This window comes from Protomyctophum bolini, assembly GCF_963924005.1.
Source record: "Protomyctophum bolini genome assembly, chromosome: 24".
NCBI classification, from domain to species: domain Eukaryota; kingdom Metazoa; phylum Chordata; class Actinopteri; order Myctophiformes; family Myctophidae; genus Protomyctophum; species Protomyctophum bolini.
The window spans coordinates 8374518-8391898 of record NC_137885.1 but is presented as its reverse complement, the minus strand read 5'-3'; the positions used below and the strand labels follow the sequence as shown (position 1 = coordinate 8391898).

At 43.5% G+C, this 17381-nt stretch overlaps 1 protein-coding gene across 1 annotated transcript; it reads left to right on the top strand.

Annotated features, from left to right (window-relative positions):
- The first annotated feature begins 355 nt into the window (after positions 1 to 355).
- Positions 356 to 15338, top strand: LOC308311583 (thiamine transporter 1-like). The gene is made up of 9 exons (XM_080758323.1): positions 356 to 610; positions 5109 to 5197; positions 5799 to 6036; positions 7197 to 7433; positions 9786 to 9929; positions 10353 to 10449; positions 12040 to 12232; positions 13166 to 13307; positions 13764 to 15338. Exons 1-9 carry the CDS (start codon positions 488 to 490, stop codon positions 13914 to 13916), a joined length of 1416 nt encoding a protein of 471 aa, XP_080614449.1. The 5' UTR covers positions 356 to 487; the 3' UTR covers positions 13917 to 15338.
- Positions 15339 to 17381: the final 2043 nt, after the last annotated feature.

Genomic DNA, 17381 nt, shown 5'->3' with positions numbered 1-17381 from the left:
AAAATAGCCGATCTACAAGCTCAAAATGTGTTGCGATGCATTGTGAGCTTGTATATCTGCTATACATTTGAAAACATGTAATGGGGCATTCGGCATAATTAGTAGTTTCTAGTACTTTAAATGCATTTGGATGCCAATACTTTTGTACATTTTGAATTTTGGACTTGTAACAGAGTATTTCTAGTACTACTTAGTTTGCAGTATTGGTAGTACTTAAGTAAATCATTTGAGTACCTTTTCCACCACTGCTTTCAGTGCTTTGTTTGCTTGTTTCTCTCGCGAAATCTGGCAACACAGTGGGCGGCGGTGTCGTCATTTCCACGCGACGGACTACAAATAAATGACACAAGGAGGAAGCAAGCAAGGTGGGGGAGGTCGTGCGAGATGAATGGAAGAGAAGAGCCAGTAGTGTCACTGACCAGAAGGATGAACATGAAGAGGCAGTGAACAGTTCCTCCGGTACTTCCAGTATAGATACCACACCGACATGTCCTCGTGGCTGTGCCCCACCGTGCTGCTGTGTGTCTACGGCTTCTTCTCCAGCTTCAGACCATACGAGCCTTTCCTCACCGCCTTCCTGCTGCAGGACAAGAACCTCACTCTGACACAGGTATACCGGTACTTTAATAATAATAATACGTATTAATACATAATATAATAACCTCACTATCGCTGACACAGGTATACTTTAATAATAAGAATTATTAATAACCTCACGCTCGCTGACACCGGTGCATTTAGCTCCACTCTAGTCATGGTCAATCACAAGCGTGTCTAAAACAATGATTCTCAAACTTTCTTGGCAAATTATTTTGTCGCACCAGGCAGGTTAGATCTGCTATTTTTGGTTGACGTTCTCCTCAGAATGGGAATGCTAGGCTTGTTCAAGGGACCCCTGGCCCTGAGAGACCCCGGGCCCCCTGTATACACTTTCAGGTGGCTATACAAATGTCATCCAGTCAGGAAAGAGAAACCCCCTAGTCCGGGACACAGGGCAGCCAACAGGCTTCTTTTGTTTAAAGCTGGAAATTTGGAATATAGTCTTTTTTATTTATTGGCCTAAAATATTGTCTATATATACATACCTTCATGAATCCACTTTTTGACCGGCTCTAGTTATTGGGGATTTTTTTTATTGCTTTATGTTATTTATTGGTTTATATGTGACCATACCTCTGTATATAAAAATATATATACACTACAGGAATTTTCTTGTGCTCTGAAATGTAGTTTTCTACAACTTTTATTATTGAAATGTAATCCATATTCCTAGTGGATGAAATATAAAATTGTTGCAACAAAATAAAGTAGAGAAATACCGGTATGTATAATTACCCAATTTAAAGGCAACATTTTCAATTAGTTTAAATATTTTTAGATTGGCCACCTGGTTAATCAGCCTTAAGTTTGGCCACAGCTGATAAATGCCTCACTTCACATTTGGCAACACCTGTTGGTAGTGGATAGTCACAAAGAAGAGTAAAACAAATGTTTGAGTCAAGCAAAAGTTAAAACCGGCTGCTTTGAGGAGCTGTATGCCTGCAAAACAAAACGGAAGGCAATATTCCAGAAGCATCAGTAGCCAGAATAGTCAAAGCTACTGTAGCAAAAAGTATGGTGATGGTAAACACAAGGGATTGGAAGTGCAACAGCTAACAGTTACATGGAAACTTAACTGTTCACCGCAAGTGTGTAGATAAATACTGTCACACAACAATAATAAAGAGGGATAGGGTTGGTCCTCCAGTTGTTGAGCCAAAGAGAGTAAGACGATCAGAACAATCCAATTCATTGCTCACCAACACTGTTTTGTGGTGATAATTGTGAAATAAAAGATTCTAAACATCCAAGTCGATGGAAAATGGCATATCTATGCAAAGAAGATGACAACGGTCTAAAGGAGACTATAGTACAGGAGTATGTAGTATAGGACTATAGTAGGTGTCTGCAACATGGTCAATAATGAACAAGAAAATTAGCAAACGCATCAGACTTGCAGGTGTTCCAGTAACTTGTAAGGTATAAATATGTTTACTGTAAAGCCAAATTCATGTGTTCAAGAAACATTTAAGCTGTAATTCGGCAAACATTAACACTGAATAGCACAGAACCAAAAGACAGCATTTATTTCTGTCATCACATTTCTTGTTCAAGAGAGATCAAACATGCATACTTCAATTAGTCTATACAAGGAATACGAGGAGGATGCTGGTGGAACCATCCTTGCTTGTAAAAAGTTGGTATCAAACCTAGTTGATAACTTTATTATGTTTTATTCCCCTGGGTTGGCACAGAGTTTTTTTTTTCTTCAGCAAAGGTCATATCACAGACATAGCAATTGATGCAATATCAAAGAAGATCTACAGAGATATTGAGATTGATAGTGAACATTATAATATCAATAAAGCAATTTGCTACCAGTTCCAAAGTCACACTCTCATGGACCTTCTGACAAAAATAAGCCAAAGGCTACACAATTCCTTGCCAGGTATAATGATTGTGAACATGATCACAGCAATAATAAAAAAGCAAGCGACTCCAAATTGAATCTTCTGATGAGGAAGAAGTTGATGTTTAACCGTCATTGCAAGCTGGACTACAAGTTGCACACATTAAAAGTGTATTACCCATTAGCATATATTCAATGACCTAAAACCCACCTTGGACATGGGTCATAGGAGGGGATAGCTCCCCTCAAACATTATGAATATAATGATAACCGGTCTACCCCCATTTTCTGTGTGCAGTTCTTACACAAAGGCTCTACCTACCCAGGGTAATCCTTCAAGGAATGTTGTTCGAGTCCTAGAACGTGTTAATCCCAAAATCATGAAGTGTTCCGTCAAGTCAAGTCAAGCCTGGTAATGATTTTACCAGCAACTATTGTCACGGGGCAGCCCTGTGCTTCCCAAACCTTTAGCCCATGACTCAAACTAGTGAAAATGGCAGTTTGACAACCTCACAACGTGCCACTTTGCGCGTCGGCTATTTTCACTACTACTTGCACATGTCTTTTTTTGTTCTACTTCTTGAAATTACTGAAACAAATCATTGCATTTGTTTTTTAATTTATGAAAAGTTTTGCTTTTTTTCGAGGGGGGAATGTTTTTTCTAAATAACAATTGGAGGAAGTTACTAATGTTGCTCTGGAGAGGGAAGTCTGGAGCTCTCTGGTGGAGCTGCTGTTGCCCCTACGTGACCCGACTACGGATAAGTGGTTGAAGATGGATGGAATTGAAACAAATGTAGGAAACACAGAAATAAAGAGACCCATAAAAATAATTCCGCAATCCACAAATGGGATCCGACCCACTGTTGGGAACCAGTGCTATAGAGTCAGGGTGACTTGGAATCAGCCTGGGGACCACTGTTGTGTTAGGTGGGGTGCACACTCAACCATTGACTACTAATAATGACTATCCGACAATCCGGTGCACTTCCCCCTCTTGAGATTCTAACTCCCTTTTTCTGCTTGAATGTCTTGACCGTCAGTAAATGACTACATGGATGGTCATCATAGGTCACCAGATCATTCAGTTTCACGGTTTCTCAACTCATGCAATACCTCCACCGACCACCAGTGGTCCACGGACCACCTGTTGAAAACCCCTGGTATAGACTAACGGGGACCACATACACTGACATGTAGATTGGTGCCTGGAGGGGAGGTGAACCGGTGACCTCATTACGAGACCACCTCTCTCTACCCACTACTAAACCAAGGGTTGGGTTCCCAAACTTTTCAGGCCGTGACCCCCTCCAAAAGAACCATATTTGAACTGGGAACCGTGCCACCCTGGCAAGCAATTGGATTGTAACTATAGCATTACATTTTAAGTTTGACTCTGTTCCACAGATAAATATTGTGCAAATAGCTGAACCGCAAGCTCACGAGGCGTTGTTGTGAGCTTGTAGATCGGCTATTTTTTACAATGTTTGCCTATTATGTAATATTCAGCGAATTTTGTATTAAAAAGGTCTTAAGTCATTGAACTGTAATTTAAAGATACCCTGTGTAAACTGTAAAAATGTAAATTGCATTATACATTAACCCAGGGGTTTTCAGGTGTTCCGTGGTCCACGGACCCTGACCTGCATTTAGTAATGTAGAATTTAGTTGATTTTTTTTTTTTAATGTCTTGCCACTAGTTGAGAAACCGTGAAGTGAATGACCTGGTGACCTCTGTCCAATCGTCCATGTACGGTAGTCATTTTACTGACAAGTTTGAGGTCCAAGAAATTCAACAGAAAAGGGGAGTTAAAGGGCGAGGTGATTGTCTGGTTGAGTCATTATGGGGAAACTATTACCATTGGTTGAGAAACGGTGCGATGTGTATACACATGGGATGCATCATGCATAGCAAGTGTTACGAAAGCACTAATCTTAGCCCGTATCCCCACCAAACACAACAGTGGTCCCCAGGTTGATTCTTAGTCAGGGTGGTGGTCCCTCATTCACAATCAGTTGAAAACACGTTCAGGTTCATTTATTTATTTGTCCCCGTGGGGCAATTTGGTTTACAGCAAGGCATAACACAGGCAGTAAACACAGTAAAAAAGGCACATAGTACACATAGAACAGGATTGCAGTTCAAGGTATCAGTGTAACATTATAATTCATAACTTTTCCAGAAAGTTGTATAAATAATTAATACAAGTGAGTCAGGTGACAAGTTGCCTCCTCCTATCGGCATTTAGAGCCTGGATAGCTACATGCACGAAAGAGAACTTATACCTGTTGCTTTTGGCCCCTGGAACTTTTAGGCGAATGCCAGAGGGAAGCAGCTTGAACTCAGAGCTGAGGGGATGGGAGTTGTCCGTACAAATGGACTTGGCTTTCTTAAGCACCTGATTTTTAAATACTTGGTCTAGACTACTGAAATTAACTCCGGCAATCTTCGAGGCCGTTCTCACAATCCTACCAAGGTGGTTTTTGTCCTTTTGTCCGTTTAGGTTTCCATACCAACAAATGATGGAGAAGGAGATAACTGACTGAATAAAGGCACTGTAGAACAGTTTCATTAGGGATTTGTCAACCTGAACCACTGCATGAACCCCTCTTTGTAACTACTACTTAATTCTGTTCTCTTGTTCTTTCACCTTTTCAGGTAGTGACTGAGATCTACCCAATATGGACATACTCCTACCTGGTGCTGCTGTTCCCTGTGTTCCTGGCCACAGACTACCTGTGCTACAGGTACTGTTGATTAACAGTTTGACTGGGGAATTAATTCAATCGCAAAGCATACATGCGTTCGCTGCCTGGATCTCACTAACCTTTTGAAGAACGACCGCGCCGACATCATCGTTCCTTTTCATGAAAGATCCGCTTTAAAATGGTGTGATCTTTTGTCGTAGTGGCGATCACGGCAACAGGGAGGAACGCCACTGCCGCGCACCACCGCCGCCATTTGGAATGCATTGGGCCTCAATTTCCCAGAACCCTTTGCGTGCCAGTGCGGCGGATGTTTTTCCGATGACTTAATCAAAATGCATCACCTATCCCATTCTGTCTGATGAACTGATGAAAAAAAAGTCTTAAAACGCAAATTAAACAATGAAATCATAACCCATTATTGGGAGGGAAGCTGTTCTACAATCAATTAACTCTTTTTTCGTTTTTTTTTACCGACTAACTTCAAATGACCCTAAACTTAAAAAAATAAGTGAAATATCCCTTTTTAAGATAAAGTGGTTAATCTCCTTTAACTGCTCTGCCCTCTGAGCGACTGCTTTTCCCCCGCGGCGGCGGGATAATAAAGCTATAATCCATCTATGTGTATTATTATTATCATCAGGCCCGTTCTGCTGCTGCAGGCAGCCAGCCTGGTGGTCACCTACTCTGTGCTGCTGACGGCGCGGGGCGTCACGGCCATGCAGCTGGTGGAGCTGGTCTTCGGCCTGGCCACGGCGGCAGACGTGGCCTACTACTCCTACATCTACAGCGTGGTGGAGCCGGCGCGCTACCAGAGGGTGACGGGCTACTGCCGCGGCGTCTCGCTGCTGGGCTCGGCCGCCGGCTCCCTGCTGGGGCAGGTACGTACGGTGCAATTGGGCATCTAGCAGACACTCTTAAATAATGACTAAAATGTTATACTAGTGAGCAGAGCGTTTAGTTTTTTTTTTTCATCATTTTTTTTTTGTTGAGTGATTGAGAATTTCTCTTACTTTATCGAGCCTTTTAAAATTAGACATCTGACACGCTGATGTGTAACTTACAGTATGTACGAGTCAGCAGACGCACCCCTATCACATGGGCACATTTCCTAACAATGATAACTAAGGCAGTCCGGTATACACTTCCCCCTTCCTGACATCCTCCTACTAGTTCCCAGGAACGGCTATCAACACTTCCAGTAACTGTTAAATACATTGACGCATCATCTTAAGGTCACCAGGTCATGGTTTCAGAGGACATGGTTTACAGGGTAGTCCGTCTGTAGTGGAGTGTCTCTGTCATTTTCTGGCTCGAACCACCTTGCCCTGTAATATTCTTCAGGTATGCCAGTATGAAAACACTACTGTCACAGAGATACATGCGTAGTTACAAAAGCTAACCCTGGAACAACATCTATGAATTAATGATGAATTGCATTTTATAGCGCTTTTCCGAGTGCTCAAAGCGCTTTACAATGGTCCATTCAGTGGCGCGCTATGAGCTTGTAGATCTGCTATTTTGACATGATGCTAACGCCAAAATGGGTTCCCGTTCAGAATGGGTTAATCCAGAGCGATTTTCAGTAAGCAAGAACAACGCATGTGAATGCAATGACATTTAAATTCATAGAAATGGTCTATCTAAGAACCTATATCGTCTTAACGGTAGAATATTGAAACTATAAACTAACATTGTACATTGAAGTTATAAACGCTATAGGATGGGATGTTATGCGTTTATTTGTTAATCTACCACTTGACATGGTAGAGTATAAAGCTCAGTATAAAAGGCTGCTGGCGACAAATAAACGGATTCAGTTTGTGGTAGGATACAGAGGCTACAGAGCTCCGCCAAGTCACCTGTGTTGGACCTCCTGTTTTTAAAATGTCTTTTGTATTTTTGAGTCGTCGCACTGTTACAAGCACCTGCCTCTGTACTGCTTCCAGATGCTAAATGGCTCATTCCTACAAAGACATTAGTTTAGACTGGTCGTCAGGTCTCACTGGGTCACTGTCCCCCCCCCTCCCCCACTGGACAGGTGCTGGTGTCCGCGCTCCACGTCCCTCTGTGCTACCTGGTGGGCCTCACCCTGGCGTCGGCCGTCGCTGCCTTCCTGGCGCCCTGGTTCCTGCCTGTGGCCAGCAAGAGCTTGTTCTTCCACAACAAGGGCGCGGGAGACGGGGCGGAGCCTCCGCCGGGCCTCCTCGGGGACCACGCGGAGGACGCCGAGAGCAAAGTTCCTCTGAGCGTAGAGGACTGCGTCCTGACGACGGAGGTGAGTCGCTCGTTTTTTTGTTTTTTTAACCCTCTAACACCCGCATTAATACTACTATTAATTCTACTTGCAAAAAATAGATTTCAACCTTACTACTACTTTGTACTACTAGGACTAACACTAAAAAATATGTTAAAAAAAAAAAAAAGTTTGATGAAAACTTTACCTACGTGGTAGTAGGTAAATTATTTTACCTACTTTTATTAGGGTAAAGGTCAAAAGTCTTAGGTTAAAAAATGTTCAAAATCGAGTCCAGACATTTTTTATTTGTGTGAATTTCAGCCTCTGTGGGGGGTGTTTATATGCAAATATCATGACCAATGGCATTGCAATGAACATCACTGATGACGTTTAGGTGAAAAAAGAACAGAAAATAATAATAATAATAATTTAGTAATTAATTAAATTAAAATTGTTGCTAAAAAGCAACCCTGGGTCTTAGAGGGAGACTGTTAATTCTACAGATGTTTGAATATGGACATCAGAGGTTTCTGCCGGACAGCGTTCGGCATTCAAAATATGTATAAATGAAATTTCAGTGATGAATTCCAGGCACACTCGCCCATAACAGGATTTTTAGGCAGTATCGGCAGCTTTTCTGACACTGGAACAACTCTTACTGATTTCTTCTCACTTGTACCCCACTCGTTCACTACAGCAGAGGTTCTCGAACATTACAACGCATAACCTTTTCATCCAAAGCAACCCCCGGAAGTACATTGTCACTTTATAGAACCTTACATTTATGTCATATTATGGTATGTATGTAACTCTCTCCCCCTGAGATGCAGTATGTGTCACGAGGAAAACTTGAGAGGCTGGCAGATCTACAAGCTCCCAACACGCCACACCTTGATGTGAGCTTGGAGATTGGCTAGTTTGGTTTAGTCTTACTAAGTAATGGGGTAGTAAGTCGACAAATAAAAACTAGACTAAAATGTTAGGAAGGGACTAGTGGACAAGTATAAATAAAAAAAAGTCATTTTACACTTGGTTTCATGCTGACAATGGCAGATCTACAAGCTCACAACGCGTCGCAGCGCGATGCTTTGTGAGCTTGTAGATCGGCTATTTTCAGCAAGTGTAAAATCGGTCATTACGACGGCATCAAGGCCCGACAAAATACATTTTAGTATACTAAATCAACTGTAGACTTGGGTCAACTAAAATCTTATGATATTTAGTCGACTAAAACTAGACTAACACTACATTCCAGGTGACTAAAATGTGACTAAACTAAATGAAGTTTCATTCCAAAGACTATTACCTAAACTAAAATGGAGATTTGCTGCCAAAAACAACACTGTGATTGAACACATCATCAAAGTGTCCACACACTGGCAGAAGCTGTTGCCAAATCTCTGTGAGGCCAGAACCAGTTGCTTCAGTGCGTTTCAGGTTACAGACAGTTGGTTGCCCAAGGTGAGACTGTAGACTGAAGGACGCACAACTAGGTCTGTCACAATTATTACACAATCACCAAAAAGCTATATTTGAGATAATCGTAATTAAGCCCTGCCCACTCCCACTTACTACTTGGGACACTCCCACTTAGACCCTTTCCAGCCCGGTTCATTCATTCCAATGTAAATATCATGGATTTTACACATTAAATACTGGTTCATTCTTGGAACCAGAACTTCAAAATCTCTTCCAAATCCGTCTACAAGGCCTGCCATATGCACTGGAAAAATATGTGCGTCTCGTTCATTTTTTAAACGATGTTTTATCATATAGGAAAACTATTGGTGGAAAGGTTTGTCTAACCCATGTTATGCTTACTGTAGCTGTGACGGGACCATAGCAGTTTGGGGAGGGGCTTAGCTATAGGTCAATTGTCAATTTCCATGTTGATAAATGTTCATATACTTCGAAACATTTATTAAAAATGTGGTCATTCATTTATACATGGACACCATATGTCCAAAACTGTTTTTCAGGATTCAAATTGAAAAGTAGCCGAACTGAAGGGTTGAACAGCACAGTTTGAAAAATAGAAGATCTACAAGCTCATAGCGTGGCACAGAGTGCCGCGCTACGAGCTTGTAGATCTGCTATCTTTTTTTTTTTTAATCGTGAAAATGTGGCACAAATTTAGATTATTTTGGAACAAACTTTATTTGACCTCAAATCTTGCTTCTGGGGGATCCCCTGGAACCACATCTTTTCAGATGGGGTCGGTGGCCAATTACATAGATTTTCTGGGACCTTTTAAACTTTAAAAACCAATGAAAACGGTCATGATTTAGAAGACATTTGTAGAATCTGAAGTCGGGTCATAATTGGTTCACTCTGTATCATCATGACACATCTGGCTCATTTTGACTTGAGTCACTGTGGTCTCCTCTCCAGGTCCCCAGGGACAGCCAGGCCACCGGAGGGAGCCGCAGCAGCGTGCTGCGCCTCCTGTGGGAGGACTTCCTCCAGTCCTACTCGTGTCGCCCCCTGCTGGCGTGGTCGGCGTGGTGGGCCCTGTCCACCTGCGGCTACTTCCAGGTAGGCCTTTTCGCCAATCTTGGCACACTTGTTTTGAGGAGCTTTGCATGTTTGTGTGTACCACAGACTAGGATTTGATTGGCCGATGTATGACGATGAAAGTGCCCCTCACTTCACCCGAGTGTGATTTTTTTTTTAAGTTGACGATTGACTGACGCAAATGATTGCGTTTAACGATTGTGCTTTTGGCATTGGAAATTGGAACATTTAATATGAAAATAAATCTAATTTCCGTTTGCCTTTTTAGGCTTCGTAATAAAAGTGCACAGGGCAGATATGAAAATATACCAAGAAATTACTGACATTTTTATAAAAAATGGCATCCACATGTATGAACATGCAGACGATTATGACTATTGCGACCAAATGATTGCAATTAGACGATTATACTGTATGTGCTAATTTTGCCACGCCTACTTCCAGGTGCTCAACTATGCCCAGGCGCTGTGGGAAGAGGTCCTGCCCTCGCAGCACTCTGACATCTACAACGGCTACGTGGAGACTCTGTCCACACTGATAGGTGAGGCTACACGTGGTCTCTGTTAAGGCCTATTCATAGTCTGGATTCTCGGTGGTGAGGTGACCACCTCACCTCACCGCTCCGGTGGTGAGGTGACCTCCGCTCCGGTGGTGAGGTGACCACCGCTCTGGTGGTGACGTGACCACCGGAGCTGTAATAACGTGGCCTGGGGAGAGCGGTGGTTTGCTCTTCACCGCGGCTCCGTGACGTCATGTTGTAGTTGCGGTAAATCAGACTTCCCAAACATGTGGTTGCGGTGGACTTTTTTGTCTTTTTTTTTGTTTTTGCCACAGACATAATAAATAATAAATGCATAAAAGAGATGGCCCTAAAATGACCATAACGGGTCTGTAACACTTGAGAGTACAACTGGAACCAAATCGATCCCTAAAGCCAAATTCCAATACCCAAGATCTCGGCCACAAGCTCACTCCCACTCGGGTCATTCGGGGTCATTCCAGCTTTTCCCGGAAATGGTTAACGTTCCAATTGTTAATGTGCTCCATCGAGGAGGCGAGTGGAGGAGGCGAGTGGGCTCTCCGAGAGCTCATAGAGCGAGTGTACCGGGTGCAGGCCCGGTGGGTTTTTTTTTTTTGTCTCCTCGCGGCGGATTTCTGCATCACGTGTGCAAGTTTTCTTTTTCCTTCTCCTTCTCCAGTGACATAAGTCCTCCTCCTCCACATGTGGCACAGAAAACACTGCTTGAAACCCGATACTATGCAGCTGACCCAACACGTGCATGCATGCGCACACATTAAACTAAAAAGCATTGCTGTTTGTTCATTTTTGCTGAATTAATGGAGCTTCAGAATGAAAAGTCTATAGCCTACATGTGTGAAAGTGAAAGGACCACAACAAGCCACTGGCTTTATTGCGTTGTGTGATATAAGCATAATACAAGTATACGCTATATAAATATAGGCTATATTGTGCGCACTTCATCTGCCTCAAAAGCTAGTTAATTTCTCATGCCTGACTGCACCGACTGCTATGAATGACGGTGACAAATGTGGTGGTTTATTCACTTCACAATCATAATATAAGTTTGTGCATCCTGGCGCTTATTCACTTCACGAGGTCTCCACTACTCTGTCCTCGCATCGGATCCTCTCCTCCTCGCTGGGGGCGTGGCTAAGGTGCGAGTGGAGGACCTGAGGAAAGTGAGCGAGTGCAAAAGTTGCGGTAGTTGCGGTATCGGAATTTGGCTTAAGGGTCCAGTTGGTTCCATTTGTACACAAGGGGGGCCTTGACTAGTGGACTGCTAATGTGCCACACTACAGTGTCGTAGTAAATGCGTTCCGTAGATATTCAGAAGAAAACATGGACACTTGACACTCAGTAATCGGGTCTTGTAAATATTTTTGCCACGGATACATTTGTTGTACGTGTAGCAGAGTGGCTCACATGCCTCTACCTGATGGCCTCAAAAGTCTTAATATCTCCCCCGAAACATGGGCATTTGCCTTTTGGCTTAGTGGTTAAGATGTTGGCTTCCCACATAGGATTCCCGGGTGTTACATAATGGACATGTTGATGACCCCTTGGTTCTGACCTTGCCCCCTCTCTCTCTCTCTCTCTCTCTCTCCACAGGGGCGCTGGCAGCGTTGGCGGTGGGCTACGTGCAGGTGTCCTGGGCCGTGTGGGGAGAGCTGGCGCTGTGCGTGTTCTCCGTGGTCATGGCCACCTCGGTCTACGTCATGGACCTGGTCCGGAACATCTGGGTATGCTACGCGTCCTATGTGCTCTTCAGGGCCACGTACGTGCTGCTCATCACCATCGCCACGTGAGTTAACGCCACCACCTCTCCTCCACCCATAACAACCAGGAAAGCCATATTTTAGATTTCAAACGTTTTTTTTTTTTTACGTTATGTTTTTACAGCGTCACACCCATAGACTGTAAAAAATATGGACAAAGCGTTCCCCGGGTCTAACATGGACATAAAATGAAGCCTGTAATTCTATGGTAATTCCTGATGTAAATCGCCATATTTCTAGATCCGTTTTGGCCCAGCTGGCCATTGGCTGGCTCCGTTTTGGCCCAGCTGGCCATTGGCTGGCCCAGACACGAGGTGGGAACTTCTTATCCGTTGGTTTTTATTTTGACTCGAGTGGGAGGGGAATCCCGATCATAGACTGTAACGGTAGCCACGCCCCTCAGAACATACGCGACTTTATGGTCATTTATTTAATTAATGGGACCATAATTTTCCAAAAAGAATATTATGACATTATAAATGAGACTTTAAACTAGTGACTGGAAGCAGAAAGTATTCATGACCATGTTTATTAAGGTAATACAGTCTAGGTGAAGTTGGGCCAAAATACATGGACTTCTATGGGGCTATGGGTTTTTCTGGGTCCAATGACCGCGCCACAACAGGCCATTATATGAATCGCGATTTCCTTATAGGCTTCACAAAATATCTGTCTGACTGCCCCCCTGGTCACACCTCAAAAGTAGCGGATCCATAAGCTCGAAAGTTTTTAACTTTTAGATCTGCTACTTTTGCAATTTTATTTTTATTTGAAACCTGAAAAGTAACACTTTTGGACATTTCTTTCAGACCCCGACAGAGACTACATATTATCTGGTTGTTTTTCCAGAAAATGTAGCTATAGTTCTTAGAAATGGTCCTCAGGTCTAACGGGGTTAATGAATAAATCCAGACCGGTTGTTCACTAGTTTATATAAAAAAAGAATTGTTTACCTGCAGGTTCCAGATAGCGGCTAACTTGAGCATGCAGCGCTACGCGCTGGTGTTTGGAGTGAACACCCTGGTGGCTCTGCTGCTGCAGTCTCTGCTCACCGTGGTGGTGGTGGACAGCAGAGGCCTCGGCCTGGACGTCTTCACTCAGGTGAGGAACTCCCTGACCAAATTATTGCATGTCGACGACCTCCAAATTGTCACTCCAGACCACCCATTTGAAAATGTATGCCAGGGACCCCCATAAGAGAAGATCTTTACGGCTCTAGCAGTGATTCTCAACCCGTTGACATGCATTAGTCTACAGACCCCCATTTAATTTCTATCTCTGGGACCCCCAAATTATATTGTAAAATCAAAGTTAATTTAACTGAGAGTGTACAAATGGAACCAAACTGAGTTACAGACCCATAAGGGTCCATTTGGTTCCAAACTATAATTTATCTGGGGGACCCCCCTAGAACTCCCTCAAGGACCCCTGGGGTTCCCCGGACCCCACTTTGGGAACCACTGCTGTAATGAACCGGGGGGGGAAGGTGTTTCTTGTCATGTGGTTCTTTCATTTCTTTTACAAGAGATAATCTCTCCTCTCGTCTTTGACCTGCAGTTTCTCATCTACGGCTGCTACTTTGCCGCGATCGCCTCCGTCTTCCTCCTGGCGGGACTCTACATGCTGGCCTCCAGGAGGCGCTCTACTACACCAGACGTCCCAGACGATCGCCTCCAAGAACTCAGTTCCGACCGAACACAACCTCTATGATAAGTGGCAGCCACCAAGACGCTGTGTTCCTTATCGACGGTAGCACTATGCACTAAAGGGGGCGCCAGTGGCTCAGGGGTAGAGTGGGGTAGAGGCTGTGGCCGGTAGCGGTTTGATCCCGGGCTCCCCCAGAGTTGGTGTCGAAGTGTCCTTGAGCAAGACTCTGAACCTTTAATTGCTCCTGATGTACATGTTGGTGCCTTCCTTGTATTGTGTGTGTGTGTGTGTGTGTGCGTGTGCGCGCGTGTGTGTGTGTGTGTGTGACTGGGTGAATGCAATACACAATGCTATGTAAAGCGCTTTGGATAAAAGCGCTTTATAAATGCACCATTTAAAGCCCAAACATGCACTAGGACGCACTAGGGCAGGTGGCAATCGGTTACTCAAAGTGAGCGGTTGTGTTTTCTGTGTGGTTTCATGCGGCAGAGCGCAAACGCTCATTGACGAACAGACAATCTGTAGAAGGTTACGATGCTCACGGTAAAATACAGAAGGTCAGAAGGCTAATTTAACTCTTTTACGGGTGTAAACATAGTACATGCCAATCTTGCATCCAAACTCTTCAATTTGCTTTTTATTTGTACACTTTCATAGTTGGGTTAACAGTCTGGATTTGTACCTATCAGAACACTAAAATCAGGAGTTCTTTCACTGAAGTAGACTTTCGTTTTCAGCTACTTTTGGAAAAGCAATAATTAAAGAGTAGGTTACAGTTATAATAATAATAACATTAATGCTACACATTGTATTGTAACGCACTTTATAGTCGCAAATCTCAAAGTGACTTGGCATAAAAAGTCACGCGAATAGATTAGATAATTGTGCTGTTCCATTTTCTTTCAGAATGATATTCTGAACTGAAGATGAGATCGGTTGGTAGGACGGTATTCATATTGAAATGGTTGCATCAGGATGTAACTAGAGGTGTCCGATAATAATATTGGCATACAGATATTTTCCGATATCACACTTTTACAGTATAGTTATATTTATTTATTACTTCAACTGCTGTATGGTTTTATGAATGCATCCAGTGAGGCATCACAATACAATTAGGCATACTATTAATTCCACGGCGGGAGATAATATGTGCTGTTGATACCTATAGCGCTATTGGTAGATATCAATTCGGAAAATCTGATATCGGCGAAAAAGCCGATATTTAACCATATGTAACGGTTACTGTTAAAACACACCTGGTTGTTTGACACATCCAGGATGTAAACGTAAGCACCTACGTTGCTCTTCTATCACCACTGAACTGTAGCAGGGATTGCTTTGTGGGATGCATTCAGGATGTAACCATAATAATTAATATGCAACTACGTTACTAAGAGTAACCTGCAGCAGAAGAGCTACTTTTGTGCATTTACCCAAGCAGCATTGAACACAATGTAATATTACATATTATAATATATATAATAAATATATAATATATATAATAAATATATAATATATATAATATGTAATATTATATATTACATATTACCCCCCCCCCCCCCCCCCCCCAACATATTCCTGTTTGAACTGGGGACCCCCCTCGGCCCCTCCTCACACTGACAACTTGACAAGCACTTGGAATTGTAGGAGTTGAGGTCTTATGTTTTGTTTGACTTGGTGTCACAGTTAAACAATGTGAAAATAGCCGATCTGCAAGCTCACAACACGGGTCGTTTTAGTTGCCAACAGTTAATTTTCAGCATTACTTTATTGATGGGCCTAGTACAATCTCACCTGTTACAGCCAAACTTAATTTGCGAGCATGTACTCGCGTGGAACAAGTGGTTAGTGTGGTAGTAGCCTGGGGTCCACCTATGCTTTCTATGGCATGGGCAGCTCCCGGTAGGATCTGCCGGGAGAATCTAGACGCAGCTGCAATTTAACAAAGGTGCAGACGATCGGAAATCAGCAGAGAGTGATCAACCTTTGTGCTACTCTACGCTGAATTGAAGTGGACTTTTTTTGTTTCTCCCTGGAAATAAAAACGTCTGGGTTTCCGAGGCTAGTGTGGTAGTGATTCTCAAACTTTTTTGCCTTGTACCACTTCTTCCTGATTCCTGGATCAGAAGTACCCCCCCCTTTACACAACTACATGTTGCTTAGAAAAAGAGAACCACAGTCAGTCAGGGGCATAGAGGTTTTAAAAAAGTCGTGACCGCATTGTCTGATCTGCGGTAGTGCAAGTGTTGATACAGGTCTCTCACCTTACAATACCGCCGTTGATTGTTTTTAAAGCCCCCTTTCGGTGGTCTTCTCCCGCCCACATCCAGTCGGAGATTTTTGAGTGGTGCCTGACCGATCTAATGAACAGCTATGTCTGATCCTATGCATGTCTGTCCGTTTTGAGTACATACAGCTGCAATACCGCTGGGTGACCACTGTTGGGCAGTGTAAAGGGCTACAGTACAGCTGTTGAGCTTCACACTGACCTACGTATAACCATACAAATTGTACAGTGCAATACAGCCTGCACCACTCGGGAGTCTGTTCACACGGGTGTGATTTTTAAGGCTTTTGTTGAGTCCGCAGCTCATTCGTCATGTTGCTGGTGTCTGTCATGTTGACAGACACCATGTCAACACTGCAACAAACACTGCAACAAACAACTTCTCTGACCTGCATGTAGACATCTCCGAAGTGGTGGATGATGTAATGCAGGCTGGATCTCTCCAAGTCCTCGAAGGAATGGGCCTCAGCTAAGCTGTTAATGCCTAAACAGTTGCTGTTGTCTATGTGACGTTGCAAGTAAGAACAGCACTTCTCTTGGACAGCCAGCACATCCAGCATGTGTGCTGCTGCTAGCATGTCCTAGAAGAAAGAAACAACTTAATTAGACAGACAGACAGACAGACAGACAGACAGTGCATTTATATAGCACATTTATCCAAGGCGCTTTACATTCACCCATTCACACACACACATTCATACACCGATTGCGGCGGAAGCCATGCAAGGTACCAACCAGCACATTGGGAGAATTTAGGGGTTCAGTGTCTTGCCCAAGGACACTTAAGACATGTAGACAGGAGGAGCCGTGTGTGTTCATTACTTCACCTGCACATGTTCTTTGGGGATGGCCACCTCTGACGTGTATGCATAGGTCAGCAACAGGTCCAGGATGTGAGCTTCTACTCCATGGATGTTAACCCTGTCCTGTCTGGACTCCAACATGCCACATGTAAACATGGCCTGTGGAGGACGACAAGGTGAACACCGGGTTGTCTTAGGTCACATTCTCACCTAATACATCGGTAGACTCGATGCGAATGGGCAGAGAAGTTGGGATTCTTACATATTTAATTTGCTTGCTGCTTGCCTTCACATTGGCTGTGTCAAGCGCAGCAAGGAATTTTATCAATGTGTTCAATTCATAACAATGCTCATGTTGCTGCCAGTCGCCGCGGCAACGCCATCCAGATGGACCAGAAGTGGTCGGTCTCCTCGACGGCGGTGGTGGGGGCTGCG

Excerpts from the sequence above, each read along its gene's own strand:
- LOC308311583 (XM_080758323.1), top strand. The coding sequence starts at position 488 with ATGTCCTCGTGGCTGTGCCCCACCGTGCTGCTGTGTGTCTACGGCTTC. Across the intron at positions 5,198-5,798 it reads ACAGACTACCTGTGCTACAG|GCCCGTTCTGCTGCTGCAGG; the intron begins GTACTGTTGATT and ends TATTATCATCAG. Across the intron at positions 10,450-12,039 it reads GACTCTGTCCACACTGATAG|GGGCGCTGGCAGCGTTGGCG; the intron begins GTGAGGCTACAC and ends CTCTCTCCACAG.